The following is a 19,842-nucleotide window of genomic DNA, read 5'->3' as shown; positions in this document are numbered from 1 at the left end:
GTTTGAAAGGGTGAAATTGAGTTGGAATCAAAACACACAATATATAAATTTACTAGGTAAAAGATTTCATTGCCTGATTGTCATTGAAACCAGAAATAAAATTTTAGAAAATGTCTTTCTGCTTATATGGAATAATCATTAAATTACCAGCATCTGTTGTATATGGAAGCTAATTATGTTCGCATCAACGTTTATTGCTGACCAAATAAAACTATAACATATTTAATTGTGATCTAAATGAATATTTAATATATCAGGTTAAGACATTCTTATACTAAAATTTTTATTTTTTACTGACTAATTACATTATATTATTTATATTATATTTTAACAAAATGGTTAACTTACATTGACAGCAAATAATCTGCAGCTTGTAAAGCATCATTTTCGACAGCGAGATGAAGAGGAGTGTTTCCCACGTGGTCCTGAACATTCATATCTAAAATAATAACAACATTGTTAATTCTGAATATGACTGAGTTTATGGCTGTAACAGTTCTTAATTGGTTTGTATTGAAAAGTCGCTAAACCATGAGAATGAATGGTGAATTCTACGAAAAAACTGTTATTCGCATATTTATTTTAATATTATTCAAGTTTTCATTCAATCATTTAAATATAAATATTTATTCCATGTTCTTTTTATAAATGTCAAACAAAATTAACAATTAGTTACGATGAAACCCCCCGGCAGACCTTTAACAAAACCAAACAACATCAATCCTCCCGAAGCTTTTCTACCAATTCTAAAAAAATAGCTAGGCCGATTTTATATCACTAATTAACCCAAGTCCTTACTCATCAAATTGCTTTTAAGATTTTGAAATTGATGCAGCTCTTTCTGAGATAGCTTCGATAAAATCTCAAATTGTATTTGTCACACACTTACTTTGTGTACATTATATTTATAATGTACAAATATGCGGTTAAGACATATTTAGACATTTAGACATTTAGTTACACAATACACGGTTAATATCCTAGAATTTTGGTATATTGTTTCTAACGTTAATGCATTCTTACACTTAAATCACGTGATCTAAATCCAAAATAATCCAGTATGATCATTAACACCATGATTTTTATAGACATAAAAAGTTTTATCAAACATTGACGTGTTTAAATTCAAGAATAACAATGAATTACGAAGAAACTGCCCTGCTAATTTTTACTAATCAGCGTTTTCTTGAATAGATTTTAGTTAATAAGTAGCTACAACATATATTTTTTCCAATTTAAGTGACAAACGATTCAGAATGACATTGAGGAAACATAATAGCAAATAATCATTGTTACTGAGCTAAGTCATCCAAACTTTATGAACTGATAACCATTGTCACACAAGTATTTCATTCATACCTCACAGACCACAATATCATTGTAAAAATAGACAACACGCACTCGACGGTTAAACAAGTGACGGCAGGAGTACCGCAAGGTTTAATCCTGGGAACGCACTGTTAAACGTCTACATCCACGATGATCCGGCTGATGCAAACACAACACTAATGACGTTTGCTGACGCATAGATACATTGACAGACTATACGAATATGTGGCAAATCAAAATAAACCAACAGAAAACTAAGGCTATTTTGTTTACAGAATGCTGTAAGTACCCTACACTGACACTTCTTACAAGTATTCAGACGCAAGCTACTTTACAGACAGAATTCTAATGTACGATTCACGCGATGGTACACAAGAATATACTACAACAGGAGTTGTGCCGCAGTGTTCTGTCCTAGGCCCTTGCTGTGGAATATTATGTATGATGGCCTTTTGAGACTTTCCAGAATGTGTAAAACTAGTAGCATATGCAGGCGATGTAGCCATAGTAGTTGTCTCCAAACAAATTGATGAGGTAACAACGAACATCTAATTAGCACAACAAAAAAGAGAAGCTGTTCTTATCACGAGTAGAAAAACAATAGAAACCATCAATCTGAAGATAGGAAATCTAGAGATCACGTCAAGACCTCACATCTGTTACCTTGGCGTAATGCTTGATACTTGATTGAATTTTAAACAACAGGTGGAACACGTTAGTGCCAAGGCGTCAATAGTTAGGACGAGACTTGCTCGACTGATGCCTAATGTTGAAGGCCCTAAACAAACCAGAAAGATATTACTATCATCAGTAGTTACTTCGGCGCTTACATTTCGTATCTCCATATGGGCTGATGCTCTCAAAGCTCAAAAATCGAGGAGAATGGCAGGACTTATATATCGCCTGAGTGCTTTAAGAATTGCTTGCGCATTTCGCACAATATCGGAAGAAGCAGTGTGAGTCATTTCAAGAACTCTTTCTCTTTTAGCCATTGCATAGAGAAGACAGACAATTTATCATCAAAGACATCAACAACTAAGTCCTGAAAAGTTAACCGATGGCAGCAACTGTGGGATGTCACAATGAACCTGTTCTAGCACAATAGCTCGGCGGATTGCCCGTATTGTTTGGGCAAAATCAAAGATGCTGAGCATGTGTTTTTCATGTGCCCGCGATTTGGTGCTCTACGGGTCGATGTGGAAGAGTTATTGAGCCAAAGAATTACTCCAGATACTGTTGTTGAAGTGATACCAACGACTGAAGCTGCTTGGAACGCCATAGACAAATTTGCGAGAGATGTGCTAATGCAAAAGAGACTTCGCCCATTTAAGAGTTGAATATAAATACAAGGTAAAAATTATAACATTCTAGATCCTTCTCTTACGAAGTAATGCCTAACGCCGTTTCCGTGGAAACCAAGGGCAAGGGCAAAGCGGCGGTTTTAGTCGGTATTATATCCGAGCGGTATTGAGTCCAACATATCTAGACAAAACACCAGTCTGGGAAGCATAAAGGCATTACCTTCGCTGTACAAAAAAACACTACACTGACAGTAATGGATAAAATATAAATGATGAGCCACAAAGTTGAATGGTCCAAGGATGTCAAATACCTTGGAGTAACCTTGGACTATAGACTCAGCTTTACCAAACATGTCAACATCAAAATTGGACAGACGTTTGAGATGGCAAATGTGCTGAGACCTCTATTGAACCATAACAGACCACTAAGCGTGAAGAACAAGCGGACACTTTACTTGACATTCATACGACCGATACTGTTGTACGCCGTTTAAGCATAAAACGCAACAACAAAGACGAAACTTTGGAGCCTACTGACGAAACACTGTTATTCTACAAATATATACAAAAACAGACTGACGTACCGACAGTACTCGATCAAATAAAGAAGCTCACTGAGAACTCTTACCTCAAAAATAAGGATCACCCTAAAGTAACATACAAACACTTGGCCAATATATTTCAGAAATAGTTTGGTATGGTAAACACGCCATGCCAAACTATATCCTAATCGATCTTTAGCAGCGATTTGAACATAATATTTTATTATGTACAAACACAGTGTTTTAAAATTATTCTACTTAAGAGAATTATGATAATATCTAATAATTTTTCGAATCTTTAAAATGTAGTGTTTTTCGGAGAATTGTTGATGATTTTCCTTTTTTAACCTATATATTATATATTATGCCGATTAAGATAAAATGTATTTCAATATTTATATGACATTGTGTTAGTATTTTAATCGTGGGCAATAATTTCATGTATATCATCCATGAAACATAATTCTAACAAAACTATTGTAAACTCGTAATTTGACAATAGGCAACAAACCAAAATGGAAATATTTCATTATCGTTTACACCATTTGATATGCATACTAAATTTTGTCTATGTTTTTTTCTTTCAGCAGAAGTTACAGGTATTAAGCCGCTTTAGATTTTGTTACACAATAAACGATCTTGAAAACTGTAATCCTAATAGATACTAAATCCGCTCTGCTGGCTTTAAGCAATCTTAAAGAAAAGAATTCTTTATTCTAAGACATTTTTCACAAAATATAAAAATATTTTAGAAAACACAAATATCATAGGATTAGCTTGGATAAAAGATAATTCAAATTTCGAAGAAATGAATATGTGATTAAATTTGCTAAAGAAACACTTTTTATCGGATTTTCTTACAAAAAAGATACCCGCGCCTAACCTAAAAAGATTATGGCAAAACGAATGAGACATGGAAGCCAGAAAAGAAACCCTATTTAAATTTTGCAAACCAAAAGTATCTCTCAGAATATGGTTTATCAAATTATGATTAGGAAATTTACAAAAAAATAGATATTTTAGAACTTTCCATACCTATTTCCATACCCCTGTAAGCTGTAACAAAGGGCTAAATGACATGAGGTTAAAAGCCATGATTTTTTTTAGAAAAGTCTTTCTTTCAATATATTTTTGCTGCGGAACTAACAAATATTACTGCGTAAAAAAGCAGCAAATCTTGTTCATGGTCATTAATAAAACTTTCTTTTAACTTTCAATCTGTTTAACGAGTAATCTGATACATTCACCCTGACAATCTTTTGATCATTCAAACTCGATAATAATTAGTTCAAGTATGAAAATTCTTGGAAACGATTTAAAAATGTTTATATAATTTGTATGGTTTGAAGGATCGTTTTGCTAAAAAAAGAACTGAAACAAATTATCTAGTTTCTTAGTTTGTGAGTAACTTTGTACTTGAATGTAAAATAATTAAACAAAATGTTTAGCGTATCTTTGAAAATTGTTTAATCATGACTGCAATTATAACTATTTTAAATAAAAATTGATAGAGGACATTAATTATTTTATCATGGCACAGTGTTTGTATTATAACAATGCAATGAAAAGTACAATTAATAATTTGCTGAAAAATTAGTTACAAAATAATTTAACCGTGACTGTACTCTCAGCATATGATTATGTGTAGAAAATACCTGAGTTTACTTTCAAATAATTTGTCATATTATTCTAATTAGTTTATAAGACAATAGTATAAAATGAATTAATATTAGTATATAAAAATAGATTATGAAAAAGCAATAAATAGAAAGAAAGTGGAAAATATTGTAACATATCATCTGCCACGGATAATAAATAAGCCGGAAAGATAGAGATTGACAAGATATCGATGAACGAGTTGTGGTATTTTTCTTATTAGTGAACTACCATTGACATTGGTATTAGAAGATTTCAGAAAAAATGATAAATACATAGTGTAAAGTTTCAGGATAGAACAAGATTGTTACATGATATAGAGAAGAATCATTGAAAAAAAGCCGTTCCTAAATTAGGAATTCTTATTTAAAAAAATATCAAGCTATTCTAATTATTAACTTCTTTACTTAAAAAAATTTGGAATGTATATTAATTAGTGTTTAATGCGGATTATTCAACTGTTTAAAAAATTATTTGTATGCACTGAGAAACGGTTTAAAACTAAGACTTAACGTATTCTGTTTTAATAAAAACATTCTTCTCAATTATTAACTTCCCATAAGGTAAGTTATAGTTATCGTCCAAAAATCCGTAATGATTTTTTTTGCAAATTATATTTTATAGGTTTCTGAATATTTTGGCATAACTTAGAATAAATATTAGATTAGTTTTAGTCAAAAGCAGGCTTAGCCGTTTCGGAAATACGGAGCAAAAAGTGTAGAAAAATGAAATTAAGTTTTTGAGAAAACCGGGCATCGGATTAGAATGATTCAAAAAATAATCGGCTTATATCGACAGGACTAGACCTGCTGATTGGTTTTTGTAGAAAGAGTTCTAGTCGTTTCGTAGATGCAAAACGAAAATTGAAAAAATTCTGTAATTAACCCTACGAAAAATTTACAAATCTACTTGTGTTAACAGTGCAAATAAATGATTCGTTTTTGGGGAAGACAAAAAAAAATCAAAAAATTTTCTATACCATTTTTTTTTAATATCTAATTTTATTCGAATTTCAATTTTGATTCATTTTTATTTTAACATTTTTTGAATATTTGCATTTATTTTGAATATTGACAATTTGCTCGGAGACAGGCAACATATATAGTGGTCCGTACGAAAAGCAATCGTTATGTAAATCTAAATCACACAAATCTAAAAATTTACTATGAATTATATTGATTGTAAATTAATGTCGAGCCGAGATATTATGGACATTCTAGAAATAAACAAACCTTCACCTTTCAGAGGTCCCGTTAAAATCATTACTTCCACTACGTTTATCGTTAATTTCTTAACATCAATTCGAGTGCCGTTGCAGAGTTTTGGCTGATTAACAGGGGCGTAACTACCACCGTATCAGCCTTATCAAAAATACCGGGCCCCCGAGCCAAGGGGGCCCCCAACGAGCACAATCAGAAAGCAAAACATTTTTTTTAAATGAAAAATTTTAACGTAGTTTGCATTTACTTTTGTTATCGAAAGGTATTAAACTTCAACATGTAAGCTTTAAGAGAATTTATTTCTGCTGCAATATTTCTGCAAGCTCTAGCAATCAATTCAATTAGTAAGTTTTTGCACATCCGATAAGTTAATATTCTTGTCAACAAATCTATGAAACCAATGTTTATACATTCTTCATCAAAAATTGGAATTTTTATAGTAATATTTATAACATTTACATTATATTTGTTTATAACATTATATTTGTTTTTGTTACTACTTGAATTGTTTAATAGTTAGATTATGCTAAATATGATCAACTAAATCATTTTCAGATTTCTTTATATGGGTTCCGTTACATCGTTTGTCCGTTAGACGACGACGCGGCGCTTACGCGCTTTGATATTTCATCTCTATGCAGCTAAAACTCTATGCAGTGCGATTGCTTTAAAAAAAGTCAAAATGTCCTAGATATTTCAAAATAAAGAATAGTTTTCAAAAAGTTTTTTATTCAAAAAGGTCATTTTTTCCAAAAATTTAATATTTGTCAGAAAATCAAATTTTGTCAATGTTAAAAAAATAAAGTTTTAAAAAAAAATAATTTTTTGTACGGAAAGTTCAAACAATTTGCCTTAAGGCACCTTGCCATACACCACTAGTTTATTATTTTTATTTCTTGATTTAATATAAATTTTAAGGAAATTTTAATCAATAGTATTGAACTGCTGATTGTCTATCAGATACAAATTTCAATATAATGGATTTTAATGAAAGCTTCAGCAAAGCATGGCTGAGTATGCTAGTGTTATATATAAGGTAGGGCAGAACACAAAGGTATAATTTAAACTTCAGTAACTAGACTGTCTAAGTCGAATAAACTGTATCAAAACACATAACGCGTATCAAACCAACAAAGATCGAGCTATTTTCAGTAAAATTTCCAGTTAATTCCTAAATACTGAAAAATATTTCTCTACTGTTTTTGTTTCTTTTTACCTCATAAGCTAGGTAAAAAGAAACAGCCTGGAAAGAAACAGTTCTAATGTTTTATTTATATATGTAAACTAGCAAACCCAACAAACTCCGTTTCGCCACCAGATGGTTTCGTGAGAAAGATGAAGAAATTTTTTGTTTGTTTTATATTTGAAAAGGAAAAATTTGATTTTATTGCACAACAGTAATGAATTTATTTTGATTACAAAAATGAAGTGTTTTTTAGTTGAACTTCTCTAAGTAAATGAAAGTGAATCCGAAATTTTTATGTTTTATGGAAGTGATCTTTGGTAAACCACATTTTTTTGTTTTTTTGGTCTGACGTTAACACAAACAAAGCGGATGGTTTTTCAACTCGTGAACAGGCAACGTATAACTGCCCATGTAAAAAACAATGATTTTCTAAATAATCTATTTGAAATTTATCCCGCAAACACTAAGCGATTAGCCTTGCGACTTGTTATTGAGAACGCAAGGCGAACTGGAAATTGCAATCGTTTGAAAATCAAACCAAATCGCCAGAAATTTTTGATTGAATGTTGAAATTCAGTGCGTGTACATCATTATACTTTGCGGCAAGAATTGTTCGTTGACTTAAGCAGGCATAATTCTGATAATTCTCACTAATGTCGTTACTCGAATTTTTAATCACACTCCAAAGAATGCAAAATTGTCGAAATCGGTTCGTACGTTCTGGAGTTATTTCGTCAGGAAGAGAAACCCGACTTATTTTTATATATATAGAAGATAACGCATCGTTCACTGGGTCCCATAGTTCCTCGACTTAAGTAAAACTAGCAAAAGTAAGTAAAAATTCAATGTGTATTTTTTCTAAACTCGCAGTGTCAGAAATAATTCATAGTACTAAACGACGTTTGCCAGAACATTTAGTTTTTTATAAATAATAAACTATTTTATTAGTATGAATGATGGCCAAGAGAATTTTGTGTACAGTAAATTTTTCGAAATATATGTATGTCATATATAAAAATCAATTGATACACTAGGATTCTAGTTATACATTATTAATTTCCCGTAGGGTAAGTTATTGTAATGAGCCGAAAATCGAAATTGAAAATTTTTACATTTCTCGACGTTTTGAAGGTTTCTGAACATTTTGGCATACCTCACAAAAAAGGATGTGTGTATGTATGTATGGATACAATATTTCGCCCACGTTTTCGGGCGCACGGATCAACCGATTTGAATGGTTCAAAAAACATTGGATTCCTATTGATAGGGAGATGTGCTGATTAGTTTTTGGCAAAGGCAGGTCCAGCTGTTACGGAGATACGAAGCAAAAAGTGTAGAAAATAGAAATCAAGTTTTTGAGAGATCGGAGCATCCGATTTGAATGATCCCAAAAACATTCAATTTGTAATGACGGGAAGAAGGGGTGATTAGTTTTCGGAAAAGGCAGGTCCAGGGGTTTCGGAGATACAGAGCTAAATGTGCAAAAAATGGCAGTTTTTGAGAGAACTTAGCGTCCGATTTGAATGATTTCAAAACTTTCTGCTTGTTTTAACAAAATAATTGATTTTGGAAAAAAAATTTTTGCTTTAAAAATTCAAAAGATTTTTATTGTAATTCTGTTCTAATATACTTTAAACAAATAATTTCAACCTTTCCATTTAGTTTATATATCTCTTATAAATATTCGACAATGTTACAATATTTATAATAATCTATTTTCAAACATTTAATATTCCTCGATCACTTCGTTACTGTACGGAAAGTTCCAGCAATTTAGTTCCCAATAGTTTTCTTAAGAGTTTGATACGAATTTTCCAAAGCAAAAGTTTTAAAACTATATAATCAGGAAAAATAACAAACAAAAATTAGTATAATTACCCCCATCATGTGCGTAGATGTATTGAAGAATATTGACGCGATTTCGGGCAGCAGCCTGATGAACGGCTGCGCGACCTCTGCCATCTCTGACCCCCAGACGACCAGGCTCAGATAAGTGGAGCCGAGAAAAATCTTCAAGATTTCCACTTTCGGCAGCCTAAAAAAAAATAAACATTCAAAATTGAAACACTAAGTAAAAATATTTTTGATCAATAAATTCAACACAAAATTTCAAGGCTTTTTATTTTAATTATTAACTTCCCGTAGGGTAAATTATTGTAATCGTCCAAAAATCGAAATTATTTTTTTTTACTTTTCTTCACGTTTTGAAGGTTTCTGAACATTTTGGCATACTTTAGAAAAAATGGATGTGTATGTGTGTGTATGCATGTATGGATACAATTTTTTGTCCACGTTTTCGGGCGCACGGATCAACCGATTTGAATGGTTCATAAAACATTAGATTCTTATTGATAGGGAGATGTGCTGATTAGTTTGGCAATGGCAGGTCCTGCCATTTCGGAGATACGGAGCAAAAAATGCAGAAAATAAAAATCTAATGATCTAAAAGCTTTCAATTCGTAATAATGGGGGCAGTGGTGAGTAGTTTTTGGCAAAGGTAGGTCCAGCGGTTTCGGAGATTCAGAGCTAAATGTGCAAAAAATGGCAATTTTTGAGAGAACTATGCGTTCGATTTGAATAATCCAAAGAAATTTCTGCTTGTTTTAATAAAATAAAATTGCTTTCGTAAAAACAATTTTTTCCATTTTTTTTGTATACCGAAAATAATTTAGATTTGAATTCTGGCTAAAGTTGTAAAATTCACTTATATACTTCAAATAAATAATTTTAAGTTTGTAATTCAGTTTATATAACTCTTATAAATATTAAACTATGTTATAGTATTTATAATTAGCTATTTGAAAACATTTAATATTCCAGAAAATATTTAAATTTCGGAAATTTGCCTTAAGGCACGATGCCATACACCAATAGTTCAAATTTATATGAGAAAATCCATAAAAATGTTCACTTTTCTGCAATTTAATTTTGCACAATACAATTTCATAATAAGTTCAAAGATTTTATTAACGGTTGCAGTAAAGTCTGCGCAATAAACTGCAATACTTTATATGCAATTAGTGTTGCGTTTAATTTACTTTAAAATGTATTTTATTCATGAAATTTATATCATGGAGATATTAGACATTTGTTTTTCATTTAATTATTTCTAGAACAAACCGGTAAAGTAGTATGGATATTTTATAAATTATAAATTTATTTAATGTGATATAATAATTGAGCTCGAACTTGTGATCGAAAAACTGAACCCACATTTGTTAGATAATATTAAAAAGGATTATATCAAAAAATATAAAATGAGTGAGAATAAATATTGCATATATTAAAAATGTTTATATTATTTTACTGATCATTGCTATTTATTTTCAACCAAATCATAAGTTTTTTTGCAAAATTACGATATTTCACTTTGTTTTTTGCTAACATTTATCACCTGTTGAAATAAATTTATATATATTGGCTACGACGAGTTCTACGACGTATAAAAACTTGGCTCAAGAAAAAGGCAGATACAGAAAAATGAAACCAGGAAAAACGCTGGCGGCTTGAATTTTTTTCTTTATTCGATATATCAGGTATAAAAATCAGAAAACAGTTGGCGGTCATATTATGCACACTCGATGTCCTATAGCGCCTGGACGTTAATTAGTCATTTATTGATTACCGAGAAAATTAAATTCGCATTCGCTAAAAAATAACCGATGCAATTTTCAATTGATATATATATATATATATATAGATAGATATATAGATATATAAAATATATAAATATATTAATTTAAGATAACTTTTGTATAATACTTGCCAACTTCCCGTAGGTTAATAAATATCTACATGCTTCTGTTATATTAAAACTCTAATAAAATACAATAGTGTAAATGAACTTTGTCAATCGCCCTACTGTTGGTTAACTTTATTATAGTTTATTCTAAGTTAATAATGTGTATACATTAACTGATAAAAATATAGAGTCGATATTTCTTAGAGATATATTTCTTGCCTTTTTACAATTTCTTTATATAGATAACTAATTAACATAAACATGTTTAAACAGAACATGTTGTATTATGAAATATAAGCACAGTACACGATGTATAGAGTTAGTCGGCAAGAACCCCGTATTGGGTAAAGGCCTCTTCCAAAAATTCGTCGTTTTTTTTGACGTAAAACTTCTTTAGGCGCGACTAGGTTATAAATCCGTACAAATGCAACGGAAGTGCGTTACAGCAGATAAGATTACGGTGCCAATGATTCGTCTCTCGATGATATCATTTCTATACGGGTCGATTGTAATTAGTCGTCGTGTATGTGAATAGAGATCTATCGTTGTATGCATACTGGCGTCAACGTTGTATGCCTACCGATATCGACAAGAAAATCGGCATTGATAAATAAACATTTTAAAGTTACATCGTAGTACAAATCTTGATTTAATGAAAAAAGTCTGAATCAGAAGAATATTTTACTTTGTTCCTTTAAAATAATGAAACAAATTAAAAATTATTTCTATATTATTCGTAGTTTCCATAAATATTTGAAGTTAATAAAATAAAAAATATTTTTTAGGCGAAACTGATATTACAGCTGTTCAAAGAATGAGATTACATCGCCAGCGAAAAAGTAAAAAAATACAAGTAGTCAATAAATGTATGTTAATGTTAATTACATGAACACAATTACTAATTGATGAGTAAAGTTGCAAAAACAATATTTGTTTAGGCGTTGTTTAACATAATCCACTGTGTGAACGAATATTATAGAATTTATTAATCAGCAATTACTTCATTTCTCTAATGATGGTTTATTTCTAAATACTAATTACAATGAAAAACCGATCATGTCATATTAGAAATATGACTTTAATTACATTATTGTTTTTAAATATTTTAAATATTTTTAACGATATTATAAATATATAATTTATAATTTATTATGATATAAATATGTATAATGGTTAACACTAATAAATGTGTGCATCACGAGTGTAACCATATTACTAATAAACATTATTTAAAATTGTTATATGAAGTATTTATTTTTACTTAAATGCCATCTTGTACAGTAGCAAATAAGTTTTACTTCAATCGCGTGTGAACCTTACGCGCACTCTTTTTTCTTAGTTTTAGTTTCTTTATAGTTTCTGCCACTTCGGATTCGTCGATCTCTATGGCGTCATTAAGTCCTTAAGTTCAGGCATTCTTTATTGTTCTAATATGATTTTTTATAATTTCGAACCGAACTTCTCGGCAAAACTGAATATTTTTGTATGTTATTATAGACTATAGACCATTGTTTAACTTATTCTGAGGTACTCCTTTAGTAATGTTTTCTGTTTTGAGATTTACTCCATATTTGCTATTTATATGAATACGTTTCATTTAGTTTTTAAAATGATACATTAAAACGGTTTTTCAAACGTCTTGAATTTGATTATCGCTTAAAATCAGAAAATTGTCGCAATAAATAGGAGTGCTTACCGAATTACATCGAACAGCTTACAATTATTTGTAATTGGTCTATCCGTTTTTGTGTGTACGCCGACAAAATATAAAAAAAATTGCTCACATATAGTTTTCACCTGTCAAACAGGTCAAATCTTCTACTAATCTTTAATACTCAGGTTATACAATTCAACATATTCCGTAGACAAGATAAATACCAAAGAATCTATAGCTACAAATATGTATATATTATAGATTGTCATTTAGTTCGAACAGTTCTGTCGTAAGGCATTAATATTTCAGTAAGTTCTATAAGACTATGATATATCGTCAAAAAAGTTCCATAAAAATCGTTCTATAAATTTTTTTTTCAACAGTTAATTACAAGAAAACGGCTCGATAGATTTTTACCTAAAACTAACCAGTATCATTCCCATCTAATACCTTTCGGAGAGTTTTTGAATTTTAAAAATCGATTCAGAATTGCGTGCTAAAACGTGGACGAATTTTTTTCACTTTTCTGCTATTTACAAAGAAACGGCTTGGCTGATCGTCGCGCAAAATTAATAAACGCTAGTCCTCATCTAGATACATCGAATGGCTTTTAAATTTTTAAAATCTGTCTAGTCGTTTTTGAGAAAACGTCGATTTACGGCAAAAAATCTGTTCACACACACACACATATACTTTTTTCAAATTTGGTCTCATTCGATTTAGAATGGCTTGAAATGCCGAGAAAACATAACATTAGCGAATCGGACTTTTTCATGAAAACATATACTTCTCGTTCGGGAAATTGAAAAAGCAACTAACAAAAATAATGGTTCAAAATGGTGTTCGCGAAAGATTTTAATCAAATATTGATGTATACATATATCATTTTATAATATCACTATAGTCCGCGCAATACAGTGGACTTGTAGTTTTTCTCTAGAATGACTAATGGCTATCCAAGCTGTATTATTTGTCAGATATTTTTGCAAAGTTAAACGAACTCATCTTGTCTCTTGTCTCAAGGAAAAAAATGCTATACATTTACTTCAAATGATAAATGATTCAATTTGCAAGTTTTATTAAAAAGATCGATATTTGAAAAGGTAACGTTTCCAGTGTTTCATAATCGAGAAAAACCATTGCATAACTTTTATGGCAAAAATTTTTATGCATTAAAGCGCAATTTTTAATTTTTGGTTTTTGTTTCAAAACTAATTATAGAGTTGGAATAATTATTTATCTAATTTATCTTTTGTAAAGGTGCTGTTTTCAACTTAATTTACTTGTTTATTATTATTTGCTATTTTATACACCTTTGCCATGGTGAATGTAAGTTGATCACGTTTACCCCACCCAGGTTTAAGATTTTATATAAAAAAAACTGTTAAATTTAAGCTAAAATTAACAATACTTCTCATAAAACAATGATGAATCAATCAATGCTCACGACCTTAAGAACTATCAACGAAAGAAACTTTTGTTGTGGATTTTCAAACATTGCCGTTTTTCCCAATAGCAATGTTGTAAAAATCAAGGTGATGATTGCTTATATAACTTTTCCCCCCTACTTTCAAATATAGCAGTTAAAAATCTACTCTATATATTAACTTCCCGTAGGGCAAGTTATAGTAATAGCAAACAAATCAAAAATGAAAATTTTTATATACCTTTACGTTTCATAGATTTCTGAACATTTTGGCATACATCAGAAAAAATGTATGAATGTGTGTATGTGTGTGCGGATACAAATTTTCGTCGACGATTTCGGGAACACGGATCAACCGATTTGAATATTTCAAAAAACATTCGATTCGTATTGATAAGGAGACGTGCTGTGCCAAAAACGGTAACTCAGTTTTTAAGAGAACGGAGCGTCCGATTTTAATCATTCAAAAAATATTTTACTTGTATTGACAAGATGAACAATTGATATAATTTTTGAGAGAGCAGGTCTAACGGTTATGGACTTTCAATAAACATAAGTTAAAAAAATGCCGTTTAACGGTCAAAAATGATCATTAGACATATGCACGACAAATTATCAGATATCATATAGGGATTTTCATAATGTGTGAACATTTTGCGTAAATTTTATTGGGTTCCGTACCAAGATTTTCAATTTTGAAGTTCATTTATATGGTTCTAACAAATATTCCCAAAATTTTCGACAGTATAGAATAACCGATTTAGATAAATAAAAAAACATTCGATTCGTATTGATAAGGAGACACGCTGATTAGTTTTTGGTGAAGGCAGGTCTAGCCGTTTCGAAGATACAAAGCAAAAAATGCCAAAATCGGTAACTGACAAGATGAAGAACTGATTAAACTTTTGGGAAGGCAGTTCCAGCGATTATGAACTCTCAATAAAAATAAGTTAGAAAAATGTCATTTGGCGGTCAAAAATGTTTATTGGACTTATGTACATCATATTATCAGATATTTTATAGAGATTTTCATAATGTGTATTCATTTTGTGTAAATTTTTTTGGGTTTTGTACCAAGATTTTTATTGCGGTATGGGAAGTTCTAGCAATTTGCACGATGCCATGCACCTCACTAGTTGCATTTTTTATTTTAGATTACATACAATTTACTACAAAAGCATCATTGTTTGTGATCCAAAAACATTAGTATGTATATAAAGCAACAATATATCATTTAACGACTTTAGTAAATTTTTTGGTGTCAAATACAATCAAAACAGTAATATCCTAGACAATCAATACTACGTTACAGACAGTAAATCTTAATTATTCAAACGTTATCTACGATAAATCTTATAGAGTAGTAATTAGACGTAAATTGTATTTTGGTGTGTTATTCAATAAAGTGGTTTCAGACAAATTTCCTATTACATTTGCTGCGAGATCTTCCAGCATATTCTATAGAAACTTCGCAGCAATAAAAAGAATCAAATTATAAATTTCCTCTTTATATTAGATAAAAGTAACAAAGATAATTAGTAAAGCTATCAAAATCATTTTGATGATTATTAAGGCTCACATAGTACCTCATGGGTCGAGTCTGTGCAAAAAATTGCACAATTAATTATTTCTCATTTTAAAATTTATTATTTTAGAAATTTCACTTGGTAGATTAAATAGTTCATTTTGTCGTTTTAACTAGAAATAGTATTACTAATAATAAAATATTATTTATTGCATACCAAGTTATAGAACAAAAAACGATATTTTTTAGAATAAAAATTGAAATTGCTGAAACTTTCCGTACCGTAACGAAATGTTCGAGAAATATTATATGGTTTCAAATAGGTTATTATAAATAATGTAACATTGTCTAATATTTATAAGAATTATATAAACTAAATTGCAAACATAAAATTATTTGTTTGAACCATATTAGAACTTTAGTTAGAATTAAGAATAGAACCTGAACTATTTTCGATAAACAAAAAAAATTGTATTTGAAAAAAAAATTGAGACAAACATTTTTTTCCGAAAGCAATTATTCTGTTAAAAACAAGTAGAATTCTTTGAATCATTCAAATCGGACTCTTAGATCTGTGGAAAACGTGGACCAAAAATTGCGGGCACACAAAACACACACACGCACACACATCCATTTTTTTATAATGAGTAAATCAATATTTAATATAATAATATTAATGATTGATTATGTGAATAAAAATTTAGGAAGAAAAAATACTGTCAAAATTTTTATAGATTATTGAGGATGAACCACAAACTCTTTTTCTCACAGATTTTTAATGTTTTGAAATCGCTTTATAATCTTCAACAATATTTGACACTCATAAACTAGAAATCTTAAATTGATTCTAGAAATATTAAATAATAATCGCGTTGATTTAATTAGAGATTGTGCCATCACTAGCCGTATCTAGTAATTCTGATTATTAATAATTTTTTATTTCGTTTAATCTTGAGAATTTAGGATCCATTGGACTTCAAAACGCTAATGCAACTCCCCTCAATGCAAATCAATATTCTTAAAGTATTTTGTTTTTGTTAAATCGAGTTCTTACGACACCATAGATTGATCGAGCTTTAGATTAGTTTGAGCAAAACTATTGAAGTGTCATATGATAACTGCAAAGTAATTAACGAATCTAGAAAAGAGTCTGCTTTGACACACATATAATGTAGAATGTATTTCAAAAACACACACACACACGCACACACACACACACACACATATATATATATATATATATATATATATATATATATAATACAGTAATTAAAATCAAGGTTGGATCTATGTAGTCGAAGAAACATTAATGAATTGAACAAAATTGATTGCTATAAATTAAATCGTTCTGTAGTTGCTATAACAGCTCAATTCATCATTCGAATTTTTACACATCTACATAAATGTATATATAATATTTTGTAGAGTTTCGAACATAGCATCCGATATTAATAAAAAAACAGAAAAATTTTGTTTTACTTTATGGTTTTCTTAATTTGCCACGTACATAGTTTCGAAACGTTCACGTTAAATTTTTTTGTAAATAGTTTTTGGTTTTTCATTACAATTCGGCTTCTGTTGAAAGCTCCGAAGGACATTTTCAATTTGCGTAGCTATTAGTTCGTAAAATCCTTTTACAATTAAACATAAGACATCGGACTTCTTTGCCCCATGAGACGGTCGTTTTATTCCGCATATGCGGTAAAAAGATCAGCTGACAAATTTGAAAAGCAGCAAAAAAGAATATCTACGAAGATGAATTAGGTGAGAGTTTTACTGAAAATAAAATGGGTTGTTGTTTGTCTGATATATGTTTTTTGTTGTGATATAATTGGTTTGGTTTACACAATAAGATTGCCCAAAGTCAATCAATACCAAAACGGTTTAAGGGTAATCGGTAGGCTTTATGCAAAAAAAAAAAAATAAAAACGATTTAGAATAACAAATTCTATTTAAGGATACAATAAAAAACAGGCTTTTTCAAATGTATCAATTGCTTGAGTTTTAGTAAGAACTTCATTATTTAACCAGCTGACCTGGCAAACGTTGTTTTGCTAATTGTAAGTAAGATATATTGTACATTCTAAACAATTTCTTGAGAATCCAAAAAATTAATACTTTAAGTGTATAAGAAAGTTTTGTACACTTTCTATAGAAAACATGGTACAATCTAATTCAAGTCTTTTTTGGTCTTTCGACTTATTGATTTCGTTTCAAGTTTTTAAGATTCATTTTGGATTCTGGATTTTGTGTATAATTGTGAATAACACTACTGAGCGTATACAAGATTTTCAAATTTCTGCCAGGAGAGATAGAAAATGAATTAAGTATTTCTTTCTGAAAAGTTTCAAGTAATATTCATTAAAGGTCCAATTTGACTTTGAGCAAATATAAACTATATTATGAAAACCAAACAAATTATATCACAACAAATAACACATTTCAAACGAACAATTATCTGACTACGTTCAGTAAAACTGCCAGCTGCTTCATCATTGTAAAAATGTGCTTTTTATGTCTTTCAAAAATTTGTTATCTAGATCTTTTTACCCCACAGACAGGGTAACTGGGAACGGCCAGGTGGCAAACAAGTTTAATGTCTTATTTTAATTTTAAAGGTACTTTACAAATTAATTACACTTTTAACTAATGCTAAAAAACTATCAACGAAAGAAAATATGGATTTTTCAAAGATTACCGTTTATTATGGATTATTATGGATTTTCAAAGATTACCGTTTATCTACCGATAGCAAAGTCTTATATAGCTGGTTATATATCTTTTTCCCTCTACTTTCAAATATTGTTGTTAAGAAATGCCTAACTTTACTGGTTTTTGACACATAGGCGGTGGACTTTTTTAACCCCGGACCTTCATATATAACTATCTATTTTTCGATAAATTCTAAGAAACTATAACTGGGAAAATGTTATTCGACAAACTGTCCCTTTGATCGATACCAAATTTAGATTTTGAATTGAAATAAGATAAATAAAAAATAATATAACCTACAAAATGTTCTATAAATACCAATGAGTATATAATTATATTAATGAGATCTTTCAGAGCACCGTGTTTGAGAAAAATATGATTTGAGTGCTACAACGCAAAAAATGCATTTACATATTAACATTTCAAAAAAGTTTATATTTTGAGTTTCTAGTAACACTTGAGGCCCGTTTGATAACGTTTTAGTGTATCAATAAAACTACAAACAAAATTACTTACTACTAAAATGTAAAGTTTATACGCAATATAAGCAAAATTCAATTAAAAACTTATATTTTGTTTATTAAAATATGTTTTTAAAAAATATAAACAATCAATTGTTTCATCTTTAAGCGAGAACCGAATTTTAGTACAAATATAACAAGTCGAAAAAGCATTTTCTTATTTTACACTTGTCGGCACAATTGTCATAAAGGAATAATACGAGTACACAATTAGTCGATATAAATAAGTACTTAATATAGTGCATTTAGTTTATAAACATATCATAATTAGATATCAACACCTTACAAAGAAATTATTGTATTTAAGAATCTGCAATATACGCATAAAAAAGAGGTCATCCACCACCGAAACAAATATTATCATTGATTATCAAACTATTTATCGTTGTAACTTGTAAATTTTCGTTATAATGAAATAATGAATAAATACGAATAATTGATATGAAGATATACAATATAGATAATTATAACGTGTCGATTGTGTGTTTTGTTTAAAAATAATTGATAACGAACTGGATGTGAGGCCAATGCACGTGGACAACTAATAATTTTTATAAATGGGTTCCATTCATTATCGACAAGATGAGTCATACTGGGCTGAGCCTAATCGGCAATACACATACGCAATTTGGAAACTGAGCATGTATATTGTGTAAGTTAACTTTTGAACAAAATTTTGGTAATTCCAAAATAGCGGTATTGTAGTATCAATACCCGGGATCCCGGTATTCGGAATTACGGAATCCCGGTATTGTAATTGTGCACCATAATTAATATAATTACATATTGTATAAAATGTTTGAGAGATATTAATTGAAAATCGCATAGTTAAGTTTCAGTTTTTCGTGAAATTTTATTTACGAATAAACAGTTACAAAGTTTATCCAACTATTTAAATCTCAATTTCGGTTTATTAAGTCAATTATTACATCTATCGGAAAGTTTTTGCAACTTGCCTTACGGCAAAATGCCACACTCAACTTGTTAGCATTATTTTTGCAATGTTAACTAGGAATGAAACGAGAATA

General features: G+C 29.9%; 1 protein-coding gene across 1 annotated transcript in view; it reads right to left on the bottom strand.

Moving 5' to 3' along the window:
* LOC113387958 (transient receptor potential cation channel subfamily A member 1-like) overlaps nt 1-19,842 on the bottom strand; it is a 161,835-nt gene that overhangs the window by 72,369 nt on the left and 69,624 nt on the right. Inside the window, exons 3-4 of the mRNA XM_026625356.1 lie at nt 9,113-9,269; nt 349-439 (exon numbers count right to left, since the gene is read on the bottom strand). Of these exons, the coding sequence (XP_026481141.1) occupies nt 349-439; nt 9,113-9,269 (248 nt within the window). The remainder of the gene's footprint in view (nt 1-348; nt 440-9,112; nt 9,270-19,842) is intronic.

Source organism: Ctenocephalides felis, unplaced genomic scaffold, assembly GCF_003426905.1.
Source record: "Ctenocephalides felis isolate EL2017-DRISC unplaced genomic scaffold, ASM342690v1 CF-g0.4_SCAFFOLD_00845, whole genome shotgun sequence".
In the NCBI taxonomy this organism is placed as follows: Eukaryota; Metazoa; Arthropoda; class Insecta; order Siphonaptera; family Pulicidae; genus Ctenocephalides; species Ctenocephalides felis.
This window is presented reverse-complemented; position numbering and strand designations above follow the sequence as displayed.